This window comes from Limulus polyphemus, unplaced genomic scaffold, assembly GCF_000517525.1.
Source record: "Limulus polyphemus unplaced genomic scaffold, Limulus_polyphemus-2.1.2 Scaffold4118, whole genome shotgun sequence".
Classification (NCBI taxonomy): domain Eukaryota; kingdom Metazoa; phylum Arthropoda; class Merostomata; order Xiphosura; family Limulidae; genus Limulus; species Limulus polyphemus.
Genome location: NW_013669728.1, coordinates 64,660 through 78,577, shown reverse-complemented (window position 1 = coordinate 78,577; position 13,918 = coordinate 64,660). Strand labels below are relative to the sequence as shown.

Genomic DNA, 13,918 nt, shown 5'->3' with positions numbered 1-13,918 from the left:
ATATATATATATATATATCGCATGTAGCATCAAATACATGTATGTAAACAATGTGTATCTTTATTTTTTGTTTAAAATTTAAGATGTAATTACCCTTCTATATAACATATTCTTAAATGATATGTGAATGTTTTATTACATTTATATGAATTACATGTAAATTGAAAGGTTTTTTTACAAATGTTTTAATTAGTATCTGTGGTGATATCATCAGGAAATAAGTTAAGTTAGCATTATTAAAGATTCAAACCTTTGTTTGTTGATGTATTCCTAAATTTAAGGGTCAAAATGTACCCTTAGTTATAGTTATGGTTCTGGTCAAGCAAATACTTTAGTCAAACATGTTTGTTGCTGTAATGTTTATCTCAATTTAGTCACCTTTAACTCTTTTGCAATGGGTACCCCTTTAAATTCCTTTCTACACAAGTCATTGAGTTACATTCAAAATATAATTAAACAACCTTATTATCAATGTATGTCAATGAAATTAATGTTTTAAATGTATGTTATGATTTGAAGTTTTATGTTGTCTAAGTTTTAATTTCTTTGTTTCAAAAGAAACCTTTAAAGAAAATACTTTATTTTTGTTGTCATGTGACCCACTAGCTATGAAAATTTTCAAATTTTGCACTCTCTATCTTGAATCAGATAATCCCAGTCTGGTAGATGTAAGTCTAGACAGTAAGTACATTTACTTGCCCTATTGACATGTATGTTTCAAGGTTCTTTGGCTAAGTTCTGCTCAAACTAGGGATAAATTTTTCCAACTCCTGACAGATGCCACACCCATCTTCTATACTATTCCTTGAGTTTTACAAGTCACATGTGATTAATTTACATACATGTGTATAGTCATTAGAAAGAGCTCATTTTACACTATAATCCAACAATGGGTATTTTGAAATTGAAGCTCAGTTGTCATCATTGGGTAGATGTAACTGCCAGTAGTATTGTTGTCTGCTTTGTCCATAAAAGCACTTATGGTTGTTTATTACCTATATATGTTATAGTTAGAGAGACATTTAAATTGCATTTAGGTTTTATATCTTATTTAATTATTTTTTATTTATGTTCTAAAATATATAATTGAAAGATTTAAACATTTTTTAAATTTACCTCAAACATTGCCCCAGTTCTTAAGGCTTACAATTTTGCACGAGTGTAAGCTAAGGCTTGCGTATCTCTCCAGAGGATACTGTAATACACCCGAGTGTGTCATTGACTAGTGTTGAGATGAATAATAAACAGTATAGGACAAGAAAGGAAAATAAAACATTAAAAATCAAGTATATGTGAAAAGGAAAAGACCTGAAATTACGAATATCACCAAAAGAAGATCTTTTAAGATATTCTATGAAAAATTAAGTGGTACGTACATTTTTTTATTTCTTAATTTTAAACATTTCATTGCACTGTATTTTGATGATAATAAATACAGTCAGTGATATGATAGAGAAAATGAAAAATAAAATATAAACATTTACTTTAAAAAATCTTTTGATATTAATTTAGGAGGTTCTAGAGGTTATGAAAATAAAATTCAAACTGTAAAATGAAGAAAAATATCACCTTATACTTAAACTATTCAGAGTCTGAGTGCAAATAAGTACAATAAACAGATAACATATTTTTATTTGTCAAACGGTGGTCCAACCCCCATTTCTCTTTCCTATGTCATCAGTGGCTGATCAAGTACTTAAAGATGGATCCCAATGGTTGTGAATATGGAAGAAAGCTGCACCAAGGATAGAGATCTCCTTTTGTCTTGGATTCTCCTTGCCTCAGGATTCAAACACCCATCTAGCTGAGATTGTGTGGTTGATGCATGCATGCCAGTTGCCTCACATTAAATGAAATCATGCACACAGGCTTCTACCACACGAAAGTAATATCTTTCCACACCAACACCAAATCCCTTTAGCAAAGGATGCAATGGTGACAGAGACAGTACCAGTGAACCTGGCAGTCTCTAACCATGAGCCTGTACATAGACAGCTGTAGTTATATGGTTGTCATGCACCCTGGACGAAACAGGTGCTTTTTGGAAGCCACTATCATGACTGAGTAGTCCTATTTTGGATCTTATTTTGCTCATCCTACATAGGAATGGGGCTAGAAAAGATGTCTTAATTTTAAACTGTCTCTTTTTCTCCAGGCTGGATAGCTACATCCAGCTGATGCACTCTCCCTGCAAAAACACAGAAAGACAACAATAACAATGACAGTGATTTTTGTGACATGGAACATTCATATCTTGAATGATCCACAAAATAGTTAATGATCAGAAAGAACACCATTGTCTCCAGAGAATTAGTGAGATATAACATTGACATCGCTGCTCTTATTGAGATGATCACCAGACAAGGGTTAGTTGAGAGAAGAGTGTGAAAGCTACACCTTCTTTTGGTAAAAGAAACTGACTCAGGACCAACGTATTCATGGCATCAATCTCATCATCAAAAGTAAGTTCATCAGCCAACTTATAGAGCTTCCAGTGGGCATCAGTGATTACCTTATGACACTTCATCTTAAGCTCAGCAAAAATCAAATTGCTACTATCATTAGTGTATCTACTCCAATGCTTGATGTTTATGAAGGTTTCAAAGAACAGCTCTACTCTGACCTTGACCATCTCCTGACTAACATTCCCAAGGAGGACGAGATCATTCTCCTTGGTGACTTCAATGCCACAGTCAGATGTGAACAAGAACTTTAGATTGTCACCATTGGGAAGAAAGGAGTAGGGAAAGCCAACTTCAATGGCATTTTACTCCTGAGTAAATGTGCTGAGCATAGCCTTGTCATCATGAACATCATATTTAAACAGAGCAACAAATATAAAACTACATGTAGACACCCTTTCTCTAAGCAATGACACCTCCTTGATTACTTTATCATCAGGACCTGTGATCGGTGAGATGTCCATACCACTCGAGCAATGCAAGGAACTGATGATTGACAGGGTGCATATGCATCTTGAAAGTCTTTGAAATTGAGAATGGAATTTCAAAGGCTTGAAAAGGGGCCTCTTTTTGCAAAAGTACTTGAAAATATTATAATAGCAGAATATATTGATATATCTAACTTTAATGCATATTGCAGAGTTGAGCGCACTATATAAAGTCTTTTTTTTTAGTCTACATTCATATGTTGCACAAATAAATAGGAATTTTATAAAATTTCAGTGGAATCTCGTTGATTTTGATGTAGATTTTAGCTTTCAAAAATTGCTTGAATGAAAAGTATTCTGAGAGTGCATAGAATCTGAGCAATTCAGTATGAACCATGGATTGATGGATATATAATTGACTTGTTACATCCATTCTGAACTTTCAGCTTTCTCGAAAATACCAGAAACATTAAAGAGCATTGTGAAAGATTTTCAACATCAAATCTATTAAAGACCCGAAGACTTGCAAGTGTCTCCAAAAATATCTTCATGATAAGATTTCTACCTTGCCTACAATTCAAAACTGCTGTTTGCATGGCCATCAACTCCATCTCCCTACACCTTGAAAGAAAGATCTCTTTGTCAATCTGTCTACCATGTAAGAAGTTTTGTGCACCATTATGAAAGCCAAGAACAACAAGGCTACAAGAACAAATGAGCGAGGAACTGGTGGTGAAGTTACAGTCTATTTTCTTTGAATCTACAACAGAGAGAAGAGTCCAGAGGACATACAATACCAACATCATTACAATTTTCAAGAAAGATGATGATTAATTTTGAGGGAATTATTGAGTAATTGCTCTCCTCTCCATCACAGGGAAAATACTCCTGAATTGCATTCTTCCTCTTGTTTAGGATATCCTCCCCGAAGTTCAGTTTGGCTTCAGACTATCCCTTGGGACAACTGATATGATCTTTATTGCCTGTTCTCCTGTTTCTCATCAAGAACTGCCTCCATCCCAGAATAAATATTGATGGAGGATTATTCAACATGAGGCATCTCCACTCATAGACTAAAACGTCTAAAACATCCGTTCTTGACCGTCAGACTATGCTGAATCACTTTGCTAAAGCCTATAAAACTTTGGGTCTCTCCCTCAACATCCAGAAAACTAAGGTAGTCTGTCAGCTTGCATCAGTTCACAAATACAGCCCTCGACAAATAACCATAGAAGGAGAGACTAGAGGAAGTAATTAGCACTGCCCTTAGCTTATAAGCCACGTTTTTCAGAATGCAGTCTTCAGTGTGGAGATTCAGCACAGAATCTGATGTGCAAGTTCCTTTTTCTGGAAACTGCTTCAGTGGTTCACAACCTTTGCCAAGAATCATCATTCCCACATCTCTTTATGGATGTGAAATGTGGGTGACCCATTATTTATACCTTAAGTGCTTTGAGAAGTACTATCATTTATGCTTTCATACAGTCTTTCATGTCAGCTGGGAAGATTGTTGCACAAACATCAATGCCCTCACTGAAGCAAATATTACTGGCATTGAGTCAGTGGTCCTCAAACACCAACCTCTCTGGTTTGGGCATTGTATGCAGATGCCTCATTTCTACCTCCCAAAACATTCTGTGTTATTAATTCAGCCATTGCGATAGACCTCAAGATGGCCAGAGAAACTGCATTAAAGACATTCTGAAGACTTACCTCAAGAAAATAGATATTGACATCAATAGCTGGGAAGAGCTGTTCATTGACTGAGACCAATGGCACTGCAACATCAACCTAGAAGCAACTCATTTTGAAGCAAAACATCATGCAAACAAAGCAGAAAAGAAAGAGCGGAGGAACAAAAAGGAAAGAATTCTAGGCTTACAGGCTACCCTCTCCAGCAAAATTAGTTGCAAGTTTTTTGGATGCATCTGTTGCACAAGAATCGGACTTCTCAGCCACCTCGAATTTCTTCAATGAGACATGTTAAAGATCATTCTTGAACCAAAGGATTGCCAACATATGAACAATTCCTTGCTTCACACTTAAAACAACTGACTTGTTGGAAGGCAACTTGATGTTGACAGCCTGTAAACTACATATTAGTAACTCGAGGCCAACTTTTATAGCGTAGGATGTATTCATAATGGTGTGAAAATTTCAGAATGTGAGCATGGGCTTATCATATCACAACAAATCATTTAGGACAACTGTACTCACCTAATAAATTTTGTCCATGACTGAGGTCAGTGGTACAACCCATTCCCAGCAAACCTTGAACACTGACTGGTTATTCATCATATGCTTTAGCAGCATCAACATCTTAACTTGACCATTTCTGGTTTCCTTTTAGTATTCATTAAGTTTTTACTGGCGAGTTCATTCCAGATATCAATTATAATTTGTTCATATTCTGCTTGTCTCTGCATCTCATTTTATGCAAATATCTTGTGTAAATTATATTGAATGTCAGTTGTTCATGCCAAAATAAATGTTCAGTATGCTTAAGTACATGCCTTCCCAGCAGAAAGTATGGTATTCTACTAGTGTCAACTACCAACAGAATTTGTTAATTTTGGACATCTATTGCTCCAGTCATGGTTTTTTCTTATATTGTCATTCTGTAATTGGCAGTGCTCTTCCTGTAGCCTTGCAGGATGAAATACACTCAAGTAATGCTACAGCAATGAACTTAGTGCAAGTTATCTTTTGATGCAACTGCTTCAGAAACACCAGATCAACTTTTCTTAGAATCATTGAACATTATATTCAATGCCCCAATGTGTGACTGTAAAATTCTTATTGCCTAAAACTTGGAAATAAATGAATCATGGGAATAATTTATTTTAGGGCATGTGACAAAGTATAAATCCTGTCTGATGTATAATTCAGAGTGACCTCATTTTGACAGCTACCACATTCATGTTTACATGACGAAAAGTGTTTATATTGACAAAATGGCAAGATTCTCTTCATTTTGTTCTATCAATCTGTGGTTAAGTATTTGAACATAACTCTCAAAATATGGACACAAGTTTTGGAGCATGTGCATTTTGGAATACATGGATAAAAATGTTAGCACTACCACTGTTTTTTTTCTGTATCTTCTTGCTTATCTTAATTTTTAGCTTCTGCAGTACAGTGAGCAGTTAGTGTACTTATGTGAACATCCCACTTAATGTGCTTTTTACCGAGTCTTGTTTTAACATTTTTGGTATTACTGACATTTTGGCACCTAATATCCTTTTAGTGTCTAGCTTGTTTTGTGATACACTGCAACCAGTTTTCAAGTCTGCAACCCATTTGTGAGCAGTTTTCACATATCAGGAAAACTTCTGTTCCTTTTGTAGGAGCTGTTTGTTGATGGCAAGATGCAATTGAAACTGAAGGACCTGCAATAGTTTCTGAAGCTTTGGCTGACAGTAGTGCTGATTCATCAGATGTTGATGCCATTTTTCAAGTTTGTTCAACTGTAATGAAGAAAAGGAAAATAAAGTGAATAAAAATAAAATTGTGGCTATTGTTTTTCTAATTAATTTTTTCTTGAGAAAAGAGGGGTAATAGATGATCTTGTTGAAATTAACAAAGTTATTATTGAGCAAAGATCTCCGCTTTCTTTGTGCTACATACTGAGAACAAGAGGACACAAGTTTAAGATCTGGAAAACACAGGCTAGGCTCCATTTAAAGCAGTTTTATTTTTTATGTAATGAGTTGCCCTTGGCAGTAGTGGAGGATGGCACATTACACGAGATTAAGAGGGGGATTTATGATTACCTGAGAAATAAAGAGAAATGAAGATTAGGTGTGCAAAAATATCATTGAAAAGCCAAATGATCCCATGTTGTCTTCATACATTATGTAAACTGAGTATCAGGCCATAATGTCATAACTTATGGTAGCATATATCCTTTAAATAGTGTTATCTAGGTTTTGGCCTTTTAATCAGAAAAAACATATTATACTATACTTTTTGTAAGGAAATATATTGAAATAAGTACAAAGACATATTCTGGCACATGTTAAGTAACATTACCACTGTGGCTAACTTGCATATTATAAAAAAAAAAGAAATACAAAAGAAATGTAGTATGTTCCTGATAACCTCTATAAGCATGACTGAATGCTCCAGAAAATGGGTCCAGACATTGATGGGATATGAAGAATTAGTCCGAACTAAGGAGAGCTCTGAAAAATAATTCAAGGTCAAACTATAGCCCTTATGAGTATGTCCTAAGTAGGACTACAGTGACTCATTAATAGTAATTAAATAAAAACCAAACCTTTTTTGTCAACTTTACCATAGTACACATTATAGATACACTAATAATGCATATTTATGCCAATTGTGAAGTCTATAGCATCAATAGATCTGAAGTTATGAGTTAAAAACCACTATGAGAATGTCAATTGCCAGATTTTGAGAAAAACATGTTTGAAAATTAGGCAAAAAATTGTCACTTTAAATGTCTTTATCTAGTTTAAAAAGGGTATATCACATCCTGCAAATTGTGAAACTTACACCCTTAATATGTTTCTGGACATTAACTCTCTCAACACGGGCTCGGTCTATTTGAACGACCACGTGGCCTCTTTGTACTCGTTCAAAGTACTTATGGATTTGATACTACTAACTTTTAATATAATGTGGATATCTTCATGAAATTTGGCATTCTTTCATTAAACATTATAAGGCTTTCACATATAAAAAATCTTATTTTTTAGTGAAATATTTTTAATAAATTAAAAACAGATTTGTCCTTCAATATATTGAGTGTTGGTTTTGAATAGACCATGTGCAAAGTGATTTTCATGTTAAAATTAAAAATACTTTTCTTTGTCTCAAAAATATCAAATTTCATTTGTGTAATCACTAAAACCTCTTAAATACATTTCAAATATTTGTTTTCAGTAAAACTTTATATTTTATCTGTAATTTTTTCTATCTTAACTCTATAAAAGGTTGGTCAATTTGACTGACCTCGTAACCACCAAAAAAATTGAAATAAATCTAAATTACCATCTTTTTCTTTCTATAATGACTTTATATGTAGTGTGCAACTACCTTTGTTTATCCCAAATACAGTATACATCTATTTATAATTAAATTTTATTGTTTTATTACCCTTTGAACTGTGTCTAACTGTTATTTGCATCATTTTAAGTTGTAAATCACTTGGAGAATGTGCAGCTCACGTTATGCTATCAAATTACATTACCCACGAGCTGCTCGTGTGCACTCCTTGTCAAATATTTTTATTATATTATTATTATTGTCTATTTTACCTAATCTAACCTTAAGTAACCTAAAGAGATCCCAATTTTTACATTTTAGTAACTTTTATAATAATAAGTAAAGTACTTACCCAATATTCTTTTTTTGTTGCTGTCTATTGTCGATGACACTTAACCCTACTTTTTTGTACTAATGGTAGTAATGCACTAAATAATTTTTATTTAATTAAATAATGCACCAAAGAACATGGACTAATAACATACAAAAAGTAGACAATTTCCCATAACTATCAAAAAATGTTCTGGCTTTCTAACTATGCAACAAGAGCTGTTACAAATTCTTCTAAGTTATTTTTTAATTTTCCTATGGGAATGAATCATGTATTATAAGTGCAACTGACAATGTTACACTTTCTATTGGTTATAGGTAGTATAAAATTAAACATAAGAGAGAACTATAAGCGTATCCTGAAAGAGAGGACGTGAAAGGAGGGTGTGGCACGAGGTGTCTGATTTTCTATTTGATAGCTTTGTAACCAAAGAAAATTGAAAGATATAAAAATTATAGTTTGTCTGATTAATGACGATTTTATAGTGAATAATTGATGTTTAATTTTGTACGTTTGGGGGGGGGGGTGGATAAAATAGAGAAGAGAAGATACCTAGAGAAAATGTGTTGTGTGTCACACTAGGGGAAATTCAAGATTTTTTAAAAATATTGCCTTATAGAATTAAGAACTTAAAACTTGTATACTATTAAAATATGAATTATTGGCTAAGATTTTATGCTATACTAATTGGTATAACATAAACAAAAAGTAGTTTAATAAAATTTTAATGTAAGACACAAAAACCTTGTGTCATGCACAGTAAAGGATACCTATGGCGATAGGATTAAAGGGTATATGCTACCTTAAGCTTAGCAATTACAACTTTTAAGTTATACATTTAAAAAGTTATTCTTTAGATAATTTTATGTGTAAATGCTGTACATTTGTGTGCTATGAATAGCTACTAAAACATGCCATTTGCTGAAACTTCTGTTAGGTGATACAGTATATCTAAAATGTTGTGTTATTATGTATTATAAACAGCTACTGAAAACAGGCCGTCTGGGAGCACTTCTGTTAGAAGAAGATAGGGCACGATCAACTACTGACCCTGATGATGAAGAAGATGAAGATCAGTATGGTAGAAAGTCTAATGTGAGTCTTCTTGATCAACATAATGAATTGAAAAAGAAAGCAGAAGGTATGTTTTTCCTTAAGCACACATTTTGGAGATTTAATTGATATAATTAATTATCTATTAGCAGAGATGACATTGATTAGTGTTTTCATTTATTACTGCTTTTAATTATTACAACAATTGATTAATCAAAATTACAGTTAAATCATCTATTATGGAAATAATCAACTTATCAAAATTATTATTTTTGATTATTACTAGTTACAATTATTTCTGTTTTGTATATTTATTGTTAAGCACAAAGCTACATAACAGACTGTCTGTGCTCTGCCTAGTTTTAGCCTTTTTTTACTGCTGACCAGAGGAAATAAAACTGTGTGGCAACATCCTTCCTCCAACATTTTTTGTTGTTGTGTTTTTACTTCTTGCTCAATTAGCAAAGACCACTAATCGCCAAGTTGTTTTAGATGTCATGGTATGTATATAAGTGAGAATTAACTATCTAATTATTTTGTATATATATTTTTTAATTATGAATAGGTAAAATATTTCTTGTATAAACAAAAGCTCTTGTAACATATTTTTAACAATTTTTGTAAAACACTTCCCATTTTCTTCAATAAATATATCTTCTGGTAACTTTTCTGATACTTATTGTTCTTTGATATTCTAGCTCGTAAGGAAAGTGCTCTTGAAAAACAATTAAAAGAGGAGGAAAAAATTTTGGAAAGTGTTGCTGAAAAGAAAGGTAGTTTATTCAAACTCTACTTACATCCAAAAAGTCTGTAACAGATTACATTTATATATTTTTGCATTTATCAAGAACAATGGACTTTTTGGATTTCCTTTCATTTAGTAGTTCATTGACAGATTTGTGTGTGTGTATCTATAAAAGATGGTTGCATATGTCTTTTGATTACTGGTATCTAACTGGAAATTTGTATGCTTAGTACAGCTAGAGGCATTTTAACATTATCATGGAAGTATTGGTGTCTGACAAGCACACATACTTTAAGATCCTTATATTGATGTATAAAGAGTATTAGACTCTTTGCTTCACATTCAGATGTGAACTTAATTTTAATCTAAATTTATTTCTTATCAGTGTTTTTCTTAATATCTATTAACCCTATTGGCACGGGTATCCTTTACTGCACATGACACAAGGTTTTAGTGTCGTACATTCCAAATTTTATGAAACTACTTTTTTTTTTTCTTGTCCTCGATTGTCAATGAGAGTTAAGCCTGATTTTTTTTAGTGATTATAGTAAAGCACTTAACAATTTTTATTTAATTAAATAATACACCAAAGAATATAGACTAATAACATGCAAAAAGTAGACAAATTCACTTACTTCTAAAAATTTTCCTGGCTTTCTAACTATGCAACAAAAGCCGTTACAAATTCATCCAAGCTAGTCGTTAACTTTCCCATGGGAACAATGTTGCTACTCAAATTGACATTGACGGTTATCTGTTCAAAACACAATGTTATACAATACGCCATTTGATAGATGAAAACCTTGACTTTCTATTGGTTATAAATAATATATAATGAAACGTAAGAGAGAACTATCAACCAATTGTGAAAGTGAGGATGTGACAGGTGGGTGTGGCAGGAGAGGTCTGATTTTCTCTTGGATAGCTCTGTAACAAAACAAAATTGAAGGCCATAAAAATTATGGTCTGTTTGAGTAATAATGATTTTAAAGAGAGCATTTCACTTTTAATTTCGTACATTTTCGAGGGGTGATGGATAAAATAGGGATGATGACATGCTAAGACAAAATTTGTCATGTGTGTTACACTAGTGGAAATTCAGGATTTTTTTATACATTTCCTTTTAGAATTAAGAACTTAAAACTTGTATACTATTAAAATATGGATTATGAGCTAAGATTTTATGCTATTCTAATTGGTATAACAAAAACATGCATTTCAAACGTTTTTTTTTTCACTAATTCCTTGTAGCTATTTTCTCTACCCTAATCTCAAAACAGGATCGGTCAATTCGACCGACCTCGTAACCATAAAAAAAATTGAAATGAACCTAAATTAACCTTCTTTTCTTTCTAGTATGACTTCAAATTTTAACATGAAACTACATTCGTTTATCCTAAGTAGCTCTAAGTTTGTAACATTATATATCTATTTATAATTAAATTTTATTGTTTTATTGCCCACTGAACCATGTGTAACTGCTATACACGCCATTATAAGTTGTAAATCACTCGGGGAACATGCAGCTCACATTATGCTATTGAATTACATTACCCACGAACTGCTCGCATGCGTGCTTCGTGAACAGTTTTAATTATATTATTTTGATTACTTATTTTACCTATTCTAGTCTTAAGTAACTTAAAAAGATCCGTACTTTTAATTTTAGTTACTTTATAATAATAAATAAAGAATAAATATGAAAAACAAGAAATAAAGTACTTACCCAATCTTCTTAGGAGGTTTTTAGGGATTACACAAAGGAAATTTGAGATTTTTGAGATGGGAAAGTATTTGTAATTTTAACATGAAAATTACTTTGCACACAGATTATTCAAAACAAATACTCAATATATTCATGGATAAAACTTTATTTTATTAAAAGTACTTCACTAAGAAATATGACTTTTTGTATGTGAAAGACTTGTAATATTAACTGAAAGACTGTCGAATTTCGTGAAGATATACCCAATATATAGAAAGTTACAAGTATTAAATTTATGACAACTTTAAACGAGTACAGAAGGTCACGTGACTCGGTCAAATTGACCGACTCCATGTCGAAAGATTTAAAAAAAAATGGCTGCAAGTAAAAAAACTAGCTAGGCTCATAAATGGCGTAAAAGACAAAATTAAAAAAAAGCATTATACAAATAAAAATGTAAATTGACTGCTATAATGGGAGATTTGGAGAATTATAGAAGATCACGAGTGGTCAAATGGAAAATTAGTAAATTCAAAAAACTACAAAAAAAAAAAAAAAAGGTTGGCTGAAAACATACAATAGTAAGGATTTCTTTAAATCCATTAAGGGTAAGCTAATTGTTAGGATGAGAGTAGGTTCTTTTGGGGGTGATACAGGAAGGCTAATATCTGATGATTATGGGATGGCTGTATTATTAAATTCTACTTTTGTTTAATTTTTATTATAAAAGATTTAAGCAACATATTTAATCCTGAACAGTTGCTAGTTGGAAAGATGACTGAACAAGATGATCACATTAATACTGAGCTTGGTTGTTTAAACAATGATAAAGCTACTTGGCAGATAATATTTCTTCAGGGGTCTTGAAGGAGATCAAAAATTGGACAATTGTTACTATTTTGTTTTCTTAGTCCTTGAATAGTGGGCAGGTGCCTGAAGATTGGAAGTTGGCTAATGTTACTCCTGTTCTCAAGGGAGGTTATCAAAATTGTCTCAGTAATTATAGGCCTACTACTATTAGTCTTAATACCAGTGGTGAGAAAAGTGTTTTGAAAGCCATTTATCAAAGTATAAAATTTTGTTGTATACTCAGCATGATTTGACGAGGGGAAAATCTTGTCTTACTAATCTTTTGACGTTCTTTGAAGAGGTTAATGCTTACATATACGAAGGTACAAGTATGGAATTAGTGTATCTGAATTTTTAGAAAGCATTTGACAAGATACTACATAAAAGTCTTGTTAAAAAGTTATATCTATATTTGTGGAAGATAGGTTGATTCATTGGATGGAAAATTGGCTGGATGAAAGAAAGCAGCAGGTTGTTATAAATGGAGTTCAGTCAAGCTGGATCAATATTAGGGCTCAGTATTAGAACATTAGCTCTTTTTTATTTAATCCAATGACATGGATGAAGGAATGATCAATAAATTATTTAAATTTGCTGGGTCTTGCTGGCTGTGAGGAGGATGTTGATGCTTTATAAAAGGATTTTGATTAGTCAAGTGGTGAGTTGGGTGAATAAATAGCAGATGGCTTTTAATCATAACAAATGCAAGGTAATGAAAATAGGATACTACAGTTTTGATGGGAATAACCTTTCCAGTTATGGAAGAAAAAGATTTTGGTGATGTGGTTAATCAGTCTCTTGAGCCATTAAAGCAATGTGCTGTTGTTAGTGATAGGGAAAATAAGTTGGATCAACAGAAATACTGAATACAAGACTAAATATATTATAATGTTATTGTGCAGGTCACTGGTTAGGCCACAACTGGAGAACTGTGTTTAGTCTTGGGTTTCTTACCTTAAAAAAAGAACACCGATTCATTGGAGAGGGTTCAGAGGAGGGATACCAGGATGATACTTAGGATGGAAAGATTTCCTACAAGAATAGGTTAAAATCTCTAAAACAGTTAGATGGGATCTGACTGAGGTGTCTAAGATTTTTAAGGGAACTGATAGTGTTGATACACCATCCTTTTGTAATTAATAGTGGTAGGGTAGGAGTCATTTTCAGCTAAGACTATTATTTTTCAAACAGGATGGTTAGCTTTTGGAATGGTTGGAAAGAGTTCCATATGGCACCCCCACCTAAAAATTGTAGAATTGCCTGGATAAAAAAAGATTCTGAAAAGGGTTTATTTTAAGGGGCATATTAGAAAAAATTAGGGGCGATGGCTTTGAC

General features: G+C 32.6%; 1 protein-coding gene across 1 annotated transcript in view; it reads left to right on the top strand.

Annotated features, from left to right (window-relative positions):
* The window catches only part of LOC106470618 (probable ATP-dependent RNA helicase DDX41), a 77,597-nt gene that overhangs the window by 10,857 nt on the left and 52,822 nt on the right, over positions 1 to 13,918 (top strand). The window contains exons 3-4 of the mRNA XM_013931181.2: positions 9,216 to 9,372; positions 9,983 to 10,057. Of these exons, the coding sequence (XP_013786635.1) occupies positions 9,216 to 9,372; positions 9,983 to 10,057 (232 nt within the window). The remainder of the gene's footprint in view (positions 1 to 9,215; positions 9,373 to 9,982; positions 10,058 to 13,918) is intronic.